Raw genomic sequence first — 16,278 nt, forward strand, 5'->3', positions numbered from 1 at the left:
GTGACCCCTTGAATTCAATATATTTGCAATTGCTGAGGAATTCTCTGGAACATGTTAAGCTTTTTTTTGCTGTATATTTATTTCATCTGTACAGCCGTAATTTGTAAATCTGTATCACTACCGAAAACTTTTCAGGAGTTCACCTGGCCAATCAGAGTGAGCTCCAATATCCATGATTATCGATTGCTGGGTCTGGACTGAATTAAACTGCTGCATAACAACGTTTTAGTTTATGTTCTATACATTTTAAGTCATAAGCTCAAAGTAGTATTTATTTTTCTATGTCATCCAAAAGACAAAATCTAGCCGGGATGTAAATAATAATAATTAATGGGTACTGTTACAGTCGACCTTCCTTAAAAAAACGGATTTGATTAGCAAATGAATTAGCACAAAGAGGGTGGAATATTTTGCGAATGTTTGCTTTTGTTTTTACACAGTAGTAGCTTCGATAATGTAAATTGCTTTGTCTTAGCAGCAAATTATGCCGTAAACAGATATAATAACGTCCCAATTACACAACAGTACAAATCAGCATTAGTACGTTGGACACATATAACCAGGAAAAGAAAAGAAATACTTTTTAAACAAAAGTTTTCATTTCAGCTATGTAGAAAAGTTCAGCTTCAAATTTTCTTTTTATGAATGGTGCAAACAAAATGATTGGATAAACATGGCAGTACGTTTAGTCTGCATTATTTCACTTAACTAGCTGAGTAGATCGTGATACATTGCTACATTATGTTAGGTACCACAAATTTTTTCTATTCAACTGGGTTGCCAGGCAACCCAATAACAAACCTGGGCAGCACATTAGAGGTTTCCATTTCCAGAGCTAGCTAATGGATGGATGATTCATACTTTTGTGTACATCATATCCAGGAATGAAACTTTTTAGTTCCTGGAAAGTTCCAGAAGCACACCTTATAAGGTTTTTGAGTTGTGGAGAAAGGAATACAATAATGTAAAAAATTTTGAATACACTTGACTTCCGTATAAATCAAAGTTAATCTTGTGGAACAGTCACACTGCGCTTGTCGAAACGATGTGAAATTTTATAAACTGTAGAAAGAAGGATTTAAGGACCAATAGACCTCTGTGTGCTGTGTTTCTACTCGGACGTGTGATTTAAAGACGTGTATAAGTCAGACGGCAGATTACCTTTCCAGATCTCCGCTACGTCGAGAGCGTTCATTCGAAAAAGAAATTGCATGTGTGTGTGTGCGCACAAAAAAAGTGTGTATGTGTGGTCTCTTGACGCTACAATTAAGACAGATGTTTCTTGCTAAACCTGAACCCAAATGCTGATTGAGCTGTAACATTAGCCAGTGTGTCGGCTATACGCTTTTCTCTGCGGCGGGAAGTGTTTCATTTCTCGTGTTGCTCGGTAACACACATCGTAGTGTCACATAGGAGTGCGTAAAGTTCATTAGCACCAGGTTTGTAACTGTGCCTTCGTAATCCGCCTCAGCTGCGCTTCCAAAATAAGACCACCCTCGGTACGAGCGTTTCATTTGGAGCTTTTTCCACCAGATCTACCAAAGGAAGCGATGCAATAATGCTTTGGGTGGATTTAATCAAAAAAACCGAACTGGGTAATAGTTTGTTTACTTCGACTGCCACTCTCATTTTATACAGGATCTTTTATATGTTTATATATGGAATAGAGGGGACTCCAGATGCAACCATTTAGGCTCTTTTCCTCCTAAGTTATTGATTGGAGTTCATTAGAGATCAGAAAACCCAACATAGCTCGATGTTAAGCCACGTTATTAAAGCATTATGTTTATATTAGAGGAAATGGAATCTTCGTTTCTGATTCTGGCTCAAGAATCCATGTCATTGCAACGGTATGACTTACAGTAGGTGCTTTCCATCCACCCGTGTGAGTTAATGTTCATTCCACTTTCTTTTTGGTGTTAAAGCCTCAGTCTTCCATTCCGTCTACCACCTTCATTAAGTTTGCCCTTCTTGGGGAACCCTACAATACAGCGTTTCTCTTTTAAGAGAGGATTTAAGAACTTTTAATTACCAAAAAGCCCCATGAGAAACCCATTTTATCTAAGAGTGCATGGATTTAATGATCCGCCTTCCTTGTGGAAGACCATCATATGTGGAAAGGATGTAAATGATTTTATCATGGGTGGGGCCAAAAAGTGCCCAAGGATAAGCATACGGAAATCTTGGAACGTGCATGATAAATGAGAAACAGATTCACCATGGTAGATTAAGTCTGTTGTAAATAAAGGCATATACTATAGATGTGTGCAGTGGACTGTTATTATACAATACAGTAACTATACTTTATATTTATTACACAGAGACACAACGCCGCATCCAAGAGATTAGACTTGGTCTATTCTTTCACTGAAGTGACCAAGAACAGTTATTTTTGTGTTAATGTCTAGCATTTTTTTTGACTGAATGGTCATTTGAAATCAGTTCTGTATACGCTATATTGCCAAAAGTTTTGGGACACCGCTCCAAATCATAGACTTCCGGTTTTGTTTTTCAGAGGTTGGGCTCGGCCCCTTAGTTCCAGTAAAAGGAACTCTTAATGCTTTAGCATACCAAGACATTTCATGCTCCGAAATTTGTGGGAACAGTTTGGGGATGACCCCTTCCTGTTCCAACTTGACTGCACAACAGTGTATAAAGCAACATCCATAAAGAGACATGGATGAGTGAATTTGGTGTGGAGGAACTTGACTGGCCTGCACAGAGTCCCTGGAACTAAGGGGAACTAAGGGGAACTAAGGGGCCAAGCCCAACCCCTGAAAAACAACACACAGTGATTTGGAGGGGTGTCCCAAAACATTTGGCAATATAGTGTGGTACATGGTTCCATAACTGAGACTTTGCATATAATCAGAGTTAGGGAAGTCACTTGCTAAGCTATAAAATATTGATGATTTAAAATAGCTAAGCCGGAGCCAGACCGCCATTTATTTAAAGTTGCTAGCTACACTGCTATGAAACTAGCTATTTAAAAAAATTAGGAAGCTACTTGAAGAAAATCACTTATGATATTTTTTGCATAGCTAATTTATTGTAGAAAATTAGAAATAAATATGTGCTTCTATTTCTCTTAGTAACATTTCTTAACTCTAAAACCTCCTAAAAAGCAACAAATATTGAAATCGCTCAGCAGCTAGTCGGCGTTTGCGGCAATATGCATCATAATACTTGCCATTAATGCTTGTTATATCATATTGGCTACTTAGCTAGATATTAGGCTATATACCTCAGGACGACTGACACACTCAGTTGACACTGTTAGCTATTTTGATACTTCCCTGCTTTATTACATTCATTTATACAAAAAAAATGTATAATAAGCTGTTGCTGGAAAAGCTACATTATTTTGCCAAACTGTAAAAATGTAGTTAGGCTAGTAGCATTGTTAGCATAGCATTCTGTGAACCATTTTGTGCAACTAGTCACCTAACAATAGCTACTTTTCTCACAAAAAAAAGCTTAAAAGATCTTAAAATCTATGTGTTTTGGGCCATTATGTTATGATTTTATTTATTTATTTATTTATTTATTTATTGCAAACTTTCTTTGTGTTAGCAGCATTCTAATAGCATTCCTTTTTTTTAGCATGCCATTTTTACCTTTTTCTATAGCAATCTTTACCTGTATTTTGCAAAATTACAGCATAACTTTGTTAAAACCTCATGCTTTTTTTTTTATTTAGAGTGTTTACATTGCAGATTAGTGATCAAATCCTATTTCTGTGTATGATGAATAGCATCGAGCAAACCAAAGCCAGTTTAGCTTAGCAAGATTTGTGAAGATTTTGGTTTGGATGATGTTTAACATCAGGAAAGTGCCACAATTTTGAACATATTCATCCAACTGCAGCGAAAAGAAAGCGTTCGGATCATTTTTAAACAAAATAAGGAGCCAAACCACCTCTTTATTTACACCTAGGGACAGGTTAGCATAGCCAGTCCGCCTACTTGAATGTTATTTGGACAGTGAGAGGAAACCGGAGAACCTGGAGAAAATTCTAGAACATTCACTGTGATTGAGGTATGTGCAAAAAGAGAAACACATTTCAGGAAAGCTTTCTGCAGTATATCGTAATAAAAAAATATCAACGTTTCACCTTGTGAAAGGTTTCCCAGGCCACCGCATGTATAAAATTTATTAAAAGATTCTGACACCAGTAAGAAATTTCCCTTTAACGAAAGACTCTTAAAGCTTTAGCGTAGTATCTGTTTAGGGTTTCAGGAGTTCCCCTTTGAATGTCTCAGTGTTTCGAGAAGTCATGAAACAACTTCATGATTATAACACATGTCCGCTGAACTGAAGTGTACCACTGAGGTAAAGGACACATGCTGTCTTCATCATGGCCGACGGTGCCAGTGCATGTGCGGTGCAGATTTTTTAATCAGTATTTGTTCAGCAGTTAACGAGCTTGATTTCAAAGAGAGTAAGTTGATGTTGGTAAGTGTACAGATAAAACAATACCATCGTTAATTTGAGGTTTGGGTTTCAGAGCATGCACATGGGTGATGACGCACAACAGACCCTTAAAAAACAGACTAAGAAGAAAAGCAGATTTCTCTTTCGCTATCAAGTGAAGTCATGATATCACAACTTTGAAAGCATGCACACCTTTATCTCTGATTAGGGTAAAGACCAGGCTCTGATTAGCCTTTGATCGCTATTATTGATGTGGTGTGTATGCACGTGAGCGCATGTGTGTGTGTGTATGCGAGTGAGTGTGTGTCAGTGTAATAACATCAGTATAACATCAGTCAGGTTCTCATATGAGTTGTCCACATGTGCCTATGCATTTTTGTAGTTACACACTTTAAGGGTTAAGGTAGAGTTCAGGGGTGAGTCTCATCTGGCCTTGTTTAGGGTTAACTCCAGGGTTAAAACTGACGAGCAAAGTCACCTGACATGACCTGTTAAATAACTAGTCATAAATAAATAAATATTTGGGTCTGTTTTTCGAAATATATACAAGCTAGGAGCTTAATGACCACTGCAATGACTACAAACCCTGACCAGGCAGTTACTAAGGATGAATGAATGTAGAAGTGTTCATGTTGATGGCCACACACCATTACCTTGTATGAAAGTAAAAACTTCCTGCCTCTGTGACTTTTTTGTTTAGTGTCAATCAGTTGCTAGATGCCAGAGTTCTGGTAATAAATAAATAAAATAAATAAATAAATAAATAAAAACAACAATAATTTATTAATTAATTAATAATCATGCACCGCTTCCAGCATTTTTGTTGTCCAGTTTTTCCATACAATGACTTGCAATACTGATACCATTCAAAGACGAATAAAGGAATGATACCAGTTAATAATGCGCTGCATTTTACGTTCTATTCAACAACTACTATTATCCTTGTTCTAGAATATTCAGCAAACACAAAATGCTCAGAAATAAACACTTCTTCATGCTGTCTGTTCTCAATCCACACTCTGATGATGTTCTGCTGTGGAAGTAAATGATTAAAAATGTAAAAACACACCATCCAGACTCACACTTTCAAGCTTCTCGCTGTTAAGGTAACACAGACACTTCACATCGCTCCATGCATGTGCAGAATTTTGGATTGGATTACATATGACACCGATATAAACAGATTGACTGACTGCAGAGTTTAGGAACCTTATAAACAGTTTGTTGGTAATCTGCAGTCGGAAGGAATTCATTTGTGAAATCTTTTCATGTGAACGTGTTCGTTTACTCTCAATTTCTCCCACAGGAGGTGTGGGTTGAGACAAAGAAGGTCCAAACACATTTATAGACTACCTATAGACTCTGGCTTCATATTGATTTCATGTTCCTCGTATCAGTAACGTCATATCGTCTTTAAGAGCTCAGCATGTGCATGTGCTTGATGCTACACCTGGGATTTTTGTATAAGTCCTGGCAAATGTTGGACTGCCAGAGGCCATAATAAATCTCTTTTGTTCGCTATAGTTATGAAAAAAATATCACATAATGGCACAGACAGGTACCTGACATAGCACAGGCACTAAACACTCCAAACCAACTCTTGCATTTATCTTCAATCAAACACAGCATCACTCATTCTGTTTGGAAAAAAAACAAAAACGCCTACAGGGAGATCGTTCCTGATTATTTTGGAGGAAACGGATGGACAGATGGATGGAAGGAGGGATTGATGGATGAAATGAGAGATGAGGAATGCGAGGTTGGAGGTGTAAGTGGGAATTGCAACTGCTGGCTTTGTTCAGATATTTCTCTGGCAGGAGAAACCCGTGCGCTCGAGATAGCTTTAACAGACGTTAGCTTCAATTAACCCTGTGAGACTAGACTCGAGGCTGAGCGTCTCATGAAAGTGGTCAAAGTCTTCTGACCACAGCTTGGTGTTCTTTTACAGTATTATGAAGTGACCAATGTATAGGACCTCAGCACAAGCTCAACTTTCATCAATGATCTATAGATATCTTTTTACATTTTTACTGCAGTGAGAATTAATAAGACTCCTGGTGGTCCAGCGGCAGGATCCTGCGCTCTTATTGCCGTGGCCTGGGTTCGATTCCTGGGCAGGGCGCTAACCCAGCCAATTTTCAGTTAAAGCCACTGAAGAGTTAACCCCGATGGTCCGGCAGCAGGGTTCCACACTCCCACTGCCAGGGCCTGGGTTCAATTCCTGGGTTCAAATCAACCTAGCCACTGAGGGGTTAACTCTCAGTGCCAGACCCAAACCTGAATGCTGGGGAAGTGGTAGCTCAGTGGTTAAGGCATTGAAAAGGTTGTGATTTTGAATTCCAAAACCACCAAGCTGCCATTGCTGGACTCTTGAGCAAGGTACTTAACCCTCAATTGCTCACTTTTATAAATGAGATAAATGTAAGTTGCTCTGACAAAAGCCAGAATAAAATGTTAACGCATGTGTATTCACCTCAGACATGAACTACTGAACTAGTGCTATTTTGAATTTACACAAGAGCGTCACGCACGGGTTGAAGTTTAAGTAAAGCAAAGGAAGGTCTCAGTTACACACGATTCTGACCCTAGACTTAAGCCCATTTATCATGTGCAGGACTAAGTCTGGCATCACTGACACCCAGTTTGCTGTAACCGAAATATATCATGCTTGTCATGTCAGCGCCTCACTACGGCTTACAGAATACCACCGTCGACTACAACACTCAACACACACACACACACACACACTCTGTCACATTCATAGTCACGATCTTACTGATCACACACACCTGGACTCAATCACATTCTCACCCTATGAGCTATACACACTCTCCAAACTTTACACACAGCATGAAGCGTCACTCAGTGTAGAGTATTCTCCTGACATGTCAAGCCTCATTATTGGGATTCTTATTGTATAGCTCTTTATTCCCATTTTTTCTAATGGTTTTTGCTCGTCTTCCCTCTTAACCACATTTTCACTAGTGTTTTTGGAATAGACTAGCAGTTAAAATAACAATTTAACCTGAACCTTGTGCAAGAATGTTTTTTATATTACTTCTTACTAATTGGATCACATTTAAAAGAATTTATTTATTTATTTTTCCTTCAAAATTCACCATTTTTTAGGAGTTTCGGAGTTGTGGCTGTTTACCAGCCAGTTGACTTTCCCATTTAAGGTAACAGTAGAAGCGACTATCGACCACAGTGAAGAAGCAGTATGGTTTTACTTTTAAAGCGACATATGTAATGCATTTTGACTGTAAAATTTTCCAAGTGCTTAGATCTGAAAGCAAATGTTTTATACATGTACTCTTCCTCACACACTAGACAGGACTTGGCTATCAGCTTAGCAGAGTATCACCTTATGTGAAGAATAAAATTTAGAAAAGAAAAGTAATAGCCTTTATTTGTCAGATAAACATCACTGCACAGTGAAATTTTTACACATATCCCAGCCTTGGAGGTTCGGGTCAGAGCACAGGGTCAGCCGTGATACAGCACCCTTGGAGCAGAGCAGGTTAAGGGCCTTGCTCAAGGGCTCAACAGTGGCAACTTGGCAGTGCTGGGGCTTGAACCCCCAATCTTCCATTCAACGACCCAGAGCCTTAACCACTTGAACCACCACAGCCCCAGATACTTACAGAAGAATAAAATACACTACATATCCCACACATATACAGTAGATAGAAACGTTAGTCTTCATATTTTAGTAAGAAAAAAAGCTTGAAGTTGAAACCATAACTGCATCGTTTGTGAGCTTGATGCTGTTTTCTTTGTCGTTGAATATAAGAAATATGGAGGGCATTTTTTAAACACAATGATCTCGATAAAATGTTACGCTCACAGCTGCTATAAGTCACTTCGGTTTATGGACTAAGTGACCATACAGTGCCATGAATAATATTATAGCTTTTTATTGTTTGATTTATCGTCACTATATATTTGAATTCCAGTGGAAAATGTGTCGAACCGTGTGGTTGTGCTACCTGATAAAGGGTTAAAAGCATTTGTATGCACCAGATTTAAACTCGATGGAAAGAAAATTCGGGAAACCTCAGAGGTATCAGCTACGCAAAGGTAATTTACATAATAGTGAGTCTGAATTCGTATAACTTTCCCTGTGTGTATATTAATATAGCTTTTGTACTTAAGTTACAGTCTTAACTCTGAATAAGAAAGTAATCAAAAGCAAAAAAAATCAAGTTTGATAATAATTGCTGGAAATTTCCAACAACCTCTCCAACAATCGTGAAACATAATGTACAAGAGCCCGAAAATTCTCTCATTATACTGCTTTTTTCTTGGCTTATGTCTTGGCAAGGTTTATGTTGCTGTGCTCTACTAACTTTTACTATAACTAAGAAAATGTTTTGCATTGTAGATATAAATAATTAGAAATAAGTTTCCAGGTGGATGGATGGATGGATGGATGGATGGATGGATGGATGGATGGATGGATAGATAGATAGATAGATAGATAGATAGATAGATAGATAGATAGATAGATAGATAGATAGATACTTTATTCATCCCAAATGGGAAATTTACAAATTGCACACAAATTCTGTAGAAAATCATTCATGTTTTGACGTTTTGAGATGCAGTACTTTACGTAAAATATTTACGTATTTAGAGAGGAACTTCTCCTGGATGTTCTCTGTAGGAAAATTTCCATGTGGAACAATTTTAGGAAGCTAGAATCCAAAGAAGGTTTGCGTAACCTAAATATTATTGATGTCATGGATTTATTTGTATTTGATTACATAGACATTCGAAGCAAAAAGAAGTTAAGTCTAAAAGGATTCTTTTTGTCATGTCTCCCTGACATAATGATTAAGGTTGATAACTCTTACTAAATAAATAGTTTTAGGAAGCAAATAACGTTCCAAGAACCCTTGAGGAATCATTCTTTGGTTCAAAACATTGATCAAGTGTCGAGTGAATAATCTCACCTAGATCCTGTACACTGTAATCATAAAGAATCATAAAGGAAAAATCATGTGCTCATGCCAGGCCTCTTATCCACAATATACTCATACTGAACATCCTGTTTGAAATGATTTATGATTTGTAGTAATGATTTATAATCCTACTACACAAGTGGTTGGGTTTCCTCTTGATTCTGGGTTCTCTCAAGGTTTCGTCCTCACATGGTCTCATGGGGTTTTTCCTTGCCGCTGTCGTGTTTGGCTTGCTCATTAGGAATAATCGGATTTCTGTAAAGCTGATTTGGGACAATGTAAAGTGTTAAATGGAATTGAAATCAGTGCAAGATCCTGAAGCGATTACACTTCAAGTTTAAAGCAAACTTGAATAAATGGTTAAAACAAGCCAAGGGCTTTCGCTTTTCTACTGAATCTTTCAAATCCTTCATTTTGCTGTGGTCTAGCCAGAGGGTTTTTGACCTTAATATTTAGAGTCTGGTATGCCAAAGTGTAGTCACACACTAACACAACACACTTCAGAGCCCAGCTGATTCTGTTGAACATTGAAATGATGTTGCCAGATGTCAGATGTTGATCGGATAAGTCCATTACAAAATATAGATTGGAGAAAAGAAAGATCCCCTTTTCTGTGTGTGTGTGTTGCACTGATGTGTTTCAGAAGGTGTGTTTTCTATCACCAAACACCAAACCTCGTCTCTTGGGTCAGTTTGAGACAGGCACTTTTCCAGGGCGACTTAAATGTAAATTCCTGGTTGCGGAGCCTCTTAGAGGTTTGGAATCAGAGGACTCTCTCCCACAACTTATTAGGGTTTCTGGAAGTGTGTTAGAACATTCCAGCCTATAAGCCGCAGATTCCGAACGACTACTCGAGGCCCTCCAGGAGCAATCCGTACACCGCTGCATATTAACCCGCACAGGAAAAAACAACATTCCAGTCAAAGATCTCACACAGAATTAAATCTTTTTGGGGTTTTTGTTTTTCACTGAATAAATGAACACATAAAAGCCTAAGAGTTGGGTTTTTGGTAATACAAATGTCATCAATGTTTGTAGGTATTTGCACACAGCTGAAAGAAACATAGAAGTTAGAAATTAGATTTAATTTCAAATTGCTTTTATATCCTCGTTATGTGGTTCGTAGATGATCATAAATCATAAAATAATGATGTTTAATGATAGGTCGAGTTGAATGGATAGTAATTTTATGAAATTGTGTGGAGAGATGACTGACAGTTATAGCTGAAACAGCTGTCATTAGAAGAGCAGAGACATGCCAGTAACAGCAAACTGTTCTAGTCAGGTGTTTGTGTGTGTGTGTGTACATGTTTTAATTTGCATCAGAATTTACGATGACGGATGATTCCTATGAAAAATATATAAGTTATATATGAGAATATATGAGGAATTAAGTGAACCAACATGTCAAAGTGCAAGGACTTAGAAACAGATGGTTTTCTTAGTTGGTATTGAACATTAGGTTGTATTGCATCATAAAATGCAAGAGCCTATCAGCTTTCAGTATGCAAATCTGTTGTTCTGCTGATATAATAGTTTACCATGGGGACAGGGTGGGGGGTTACACTATATTGCCAAAAGTTTTGGGACGCCTGCCTTTACATGCACGTGAATGTAGTATGGAGTTTGCAGCTATAACAGATACAACTCTTCTGGGAAGGCTTTCCACAAGGTTTAGGAGTGTGTTCAGGGGGATTTTTGACCATTCCTCTAGAAGCACATTTGTGCGGTCAGGCACTGATGTTGGACGAGAAGGTCTGGCTTGCAGTCTCCGATCTAATTCATACCAGAGCTGTTCTGTCGGGTTGAGGTCAGGACTCAAGTTCCTCCACACCAAACTCGCTCATCCATGCCTTTATGGACCTTGTTTTGTGCACTGGTGCGCAGTCAAGGTTTGTTCCCACAAATTTAGGAGCATGAAATTGTCCAAAAAGTCTTGGTATGCTGAAGCATTAAGAGTTCCTTTCACTGGAACTAAGGGGTCAAGCCCAACCCCTGAACAACAACACCTGAATTCACTGATTTGGAGGGGTGTCCCAAAACTTTTGGCAATACAGTGTATGTAGGGTGAAGGGTAGAGTGCTTTTCTAATTTGCATATTCATAAGATGTGAGCTTTTTCTTAACAGAGTTTCAACTGCATCTCAGTAACAACAGAGAGCAACAATGCAACAAGTAACGAGTGAGTTGAGAAATTCTTGTAACGATGAATCAACAAGTCTCTGATTGGCTCAAATGAATCCACTGACCAAATATATGGCTCATGATGAGCCACGATTGTTTACATTTGGTAGAGACCCTTATTCAGAGCAACTAACATTTTTATCTCATTTTATACAACTGAGGGTTAGAGGGCCTTGCTCAGGGGCCCAACAGTGGCAGCTTCGTGGACCCAGGGTTTGAACTCACAACCTTCAGTAGTAGATCAGTAGTCTACCTTAACCACTAACCCCAACATACCACAGTTTTTATTTCCACACTCAGAACTTTAGTTCCTACAAGCAATTTGATCCTCTACTGTTATGTAATGTATATAGAGATGGTACAAGGGAAAGGAAAGCTTGGAAGGAAGTAGCAGAGATCATTGATGCCGCTAGAGCTTTTATTTTAGCTAGTACGGTTAGTTTGCACGGCTAATCTGCTAACAAATCTAACACAAAGTCTGGCACGTGGCATGTCAAACAAACAACTTCCAACTCTCACTCTTTCACTCTAATGTATTGTTTAATTTGTGTTTAATTCACTGAAAGAGGATCAGCATGTACAGGCACGTGGTGGTGCCTGTGCTGAGTGTACTGTTCAAGCTAGTGCAGTTAGCTTGTTAGCTGCTAATCTGCCAACAAAGCTAAAACAAAGCCTGGCAGGTAACATATCAGTCAAACAACTCTGATTAGTGAGGTATTTTATTTGTGTTCAGTTTAAATGAGAAGAAGATCCAGAATATAAAGATATTGCAGGCATATGGTAGTGCATGTGGTGAGTGTAAATAGCTAACACAATTAGCTTGCGATGCTAATCTGCTAACTAAGATAAAACAAAGCCTGGCGTGTCATTTAAGATTAGAACATATGTTGTTTTAGCATACATATAGATTTCCTCAAGGATCTCCAGGTTCTTCAGTTTCCACCAGGTTCTCCAGTTTTGTCCAGGTTCTCCAGTTTCCTCCAGGTTCTTTAGTTTTGCTCCAGGTTCTTCAGCTTTCTTGCAGGTTCTTCAGCTTTCCTCCAGGTTCTCTGGTTTCCTCCAGGTCCTTCAGGTTTCCTCCAGGTTCTTCAGCTTTCTTGCAGGTTCTTCAGCTTTCCTCCAGGTTCTCCAGTTTTGTCCAGGTTCTTTAGTTTTGCTCCAGATTCTTCAGCTTTCTTGCAGGTTCTTCAGCTTTCCTCCAGGTTTTCTGGTTTCCTCCAGGTTCTGTAGTTTCCTCCAGGTTCTTCAGTTTTCCTTTAAGTTCTCCAGTTTCCTCTAGGTTCCTTATTTGTGCACCAATTTCTTCAGCTTTGCTCCAGGTTCTTCAGCTTTCCTGCAGGTTCCTCAGTTTTCCTCCAGGTTCTCTAGTTTCCTCCAGGTTCCTCAGTTTTCCTCCAGGTTCTTCAGTTTTCCTCCAGGTTCCTCAGTTTTCCTCCAGGTTCTCTAGTTTCCTCCAGGTTCCTCATCTTTCCTCCAGGTTCTCCAGTTTTTTCCACGTTCTTGAGTTTTCCTCCAGGTTCTTCAAAAGCATGCTTCTATATGGATTGGTGCATTTAAAATTGCATTTAGTTGTAAATGAATGTATTAACATGTGTGTGCTTTTTGGCATGTAATGGACTGGTGTCCCATTCAGGGAATGTCTCTGCCTCGAGACCCAGTGTTTCTGGGATAGGTTTGGGATTTATCATGATCCTGACCAGAAAAATACCAAATATAATTCATTCATGTGGCTTTTTTTTTTTTTTTGAATCAGCAGAAAATCAGAAAGCTATTTGATGTGCGTCAGTGACTTGAACAGAACCATGAGATATTTTTAGTTCTTTGGACGTGTGTGTGTGTGTGTGTGTGTGTTGTTACAAGTAAAGCGCGAGACGTCTGTGTGATGGAGACTGCTGGAGAGCTTCAAATCACTCCCAGCTGCAGCATGCTTTGAAGCTGACACACTGTCCCCTCTCTTTCTCAGACACACACACACACACACACATGCTACACGTATGCATTTCGTCTGTCTTTTTAAAAAATTGCTTTTATTTCTACCTCTTATGCCTCATATTTCTGTCTTTGTAGATCTAATTGTTGGTGCTTTTGGAGCTGACAAAGTAGTGGTGTACAGGTAAGACACACACACACACACACACACACACACATGTAACATGTAATCCTAGTTGACCGAGAGTTGATGTAGTGCAGTAACATGCTTTCAGCTGCATACACACATTCCATTTCCATCTTTTACCCCCTCTCTCTCTCTCTCTCTCTCTCTCTCTCTTACACACACACACACACACACACACACACAGCATCATTACACAAACACTTCCACATGTTCCTCTCATCAGAGTGAGTGGCTCAGCAGGCTGGTCAGAGTGTTTTTCATTGGAAATAGTGGCTTAGAGATCAGGGCTTCATTGTTGACCTTGTTGTGTGTCAATGTGTGTATGTGTGTTAAACGATGCAGCGTATATAACCAAGTTTTTTCTCTTGTTGTTGTTTTTGTTTTTCGTCCTACAGAGAAAGGATTTAGTGGTCATAGTTGAATTAAGCCTTTGAATCCTGTGGCTTCTTTCTCTCAGATTTTGTTTTCTTATTAAACAACCTGCTCACTTCCTGCCACAAAGCCACACACATACACAGTAATAATATAATAATGTCCCAAAACACAGGGTTTCACACACGCAGGCCTGGTGTGTCTATACTGTAAGTGTTAAAACGATTAGCAGGCCTGGACTCCAGTTAGTTTGTTTAAGCTAATGTTACCACCCCGACGCTGGTGGGGAGTGTTAACCTCCGTATTGAGAGAAAGACGGAGAGCAAGAAAGACAGACTAGAAAGAGAGAGAGAGAGAGAGAGAGAGAGTACTTTATTAATCCGCAAAAAGAGGAAATTTGGTGTCACAACAGCCTCAATATAAGGGTCAGGACTAAGACTTAACAATTCACTAGTGCACAAATAAGACATATAAATAACTCACAAGCTTATTTACATATTAAAATGTCTGTTCAGGTTAACTGTATGAAATATATGACAGGTTCCTAGGGTTAAAACTGTACATTTGTCATGAGTGTGTGTGTTAGTGTGTGTATAAATAAATATACACCAATTAACACCATCAAGCATAACATTATGACCTAATATTGTGTTGGTCCCCATTTTGCTACCGAAACAGCCCTGATCTGTCAAGGCACTAGATCCCTGAAGGTGTGCTGTGGTCTCTGGCACCAAGATGTTAGCAGCAGATCCTTTAAGGACTCCATGGGCCCCACCTCGCAACTTAAAGGACTTTTGACAGATCCTGACCACTGCAGACCGGGAACACCCCCACAAGAGCTGCAGTTTTGGAGATGCTCTGATCCAGTGGTCTAGCCATCACAATTTGGTCCTTGTCAAACTCACTCAAATCCTTACACTTGCCCATTTTTCCTGATTCTAACACATCAACTTTGAGGACAAAATGTTCACTTGCTGCCTAATATATCCCACCCACTAACCAGTGCCATGATGAGGAGATCATTCAGTGTTATTCACTTCACCCCTCACTGCTGAGGCAGTGTAGTTAGAGAGAAAAAGAGAGAGAGGTTACCAGTCAGGGATGAAGCTGTAACTTTACATTTTGTCTATCACAGGAAGGTCTTCAAAATGTGGTGCTTTTCTCTCTCTCTCTAACATGACAATTTCATGTTTTTTCAAGAAAGCGAGGCTTGTGAAAGGACATGACTTAATATAAGTGATATCAGGAACTAACTGGCTTTATGGACTTTCCATATTTCAACATTAAATGCGACTTTACACTGATCAAAAGTGTCAGATTTGGTTTTGAGCTTATTTACTCACGGTAATGTGAATTATTGGAGTTTGCCAGTGGGATTTGGATGGATGTATGGATGGATGAATGACCAGGCTTGTTTGAGCAGGAAGGCTATTTTTAACACAATTATCAATTCTAAACAACCGTGGTGAGCAGAAAAGCATCTCAGAATGCACAACACATTGAATCATGAGGGGAATATGCTACAACAACACTCTTATGTGCTGCAATAAAAGAATCTGAGGCTGTGTTTCTATCCATCAAACATCCAGGAGCACCTAACATTCTAATGAGTTCATGTGTGGAAAAACATCTTCAAGCAGTAATGTATGTTTTGCTTTGGATTTATTTTCATGTGGATGTCACTGTCTTTAGAGCAAGACCTGTGGTTACAGTGGACGCTCAGCTCATCCTAACTCCCAAAATCCTCAACCCGGAGAACAAGACCTGCGTCATGCCCAAGACTAATATCATGGTTCCCTGGTAAGTGTCTCGACCATGACTAAGCTAGACATATGGTTTAGTTTCATGAGGAATCAGCTTTGTACTGCATTAGTGTTTATTAGTGTGTGTGTGTGTGTGTGTGTTTATTTTCTGTGATATCCACTGTTTTTGGGGGGTCTATATGGCCACATTAATGCAGGTGCACACAAACACATTCATATGTAGCCTTGTGTTTTTCCTCGTTGTGAGTCGCCGTGGATCTGTTTGATGCTTGGGGTGTGTGTCTGTTAGGTTTGGAGCACACACACACACACACACACTCAAGCAGTAGACGATTTGGGGAAAACAGACAACTAAGGTGTGGAATGGAGAGTAGCCCGTTAAAACAAAAGTACAGACTGCGCAGACAGGACCACATGCACTTATTTCAGCTTTTTTTTGTTTGCCC

At 39.2% G+C, this 16,278-nt stretch overlaps 1 protein-coding gene across 1 annotated transcript in view; it reads left to right on the forward strand.

Annotated features, from left to right (window-relative positions):
- The window catches only part of itga8 (integrin, alpha 8), a 92,703-nt gene that overhangs the window by 36,093 nt on the left and 40,332 nt on the right, over nucleotides 1-16,278 (forward strand). Inside the window, exons 14-15 of the mRNA XM_058376764.1 lie at nucleotides 13,649-13,694; nucleotides 15,762-15,869. Of these exons, the coding sequence (XP_058232747.1) occupies nucleotides 13,649-13,694; nucleotides 15,762-15,869 (154 nt within the window). The remainder of the gene's footprint in view (nucleotides 1-13,648; nucleotides 13,695-15,761; nucleotides 15,870-16,278) is intronic.

The sequence above is a fragment of the Hemibagrus wyckioides genome, linkage group LG23 (genome assembly GCF_019097595.1).
Source record: "Hemibagrus wyckioides isolate EC202008001 linkage group LG23, SWU_Hwy_1.0, whole genome shotgun sequence".
Lineage (NCBI taxonomy): Eukaryota > Metazoa > Chordata > Actinopteri > Siluriformes > Bagridae > Hemibagrus > Hemibagrus wyckioides.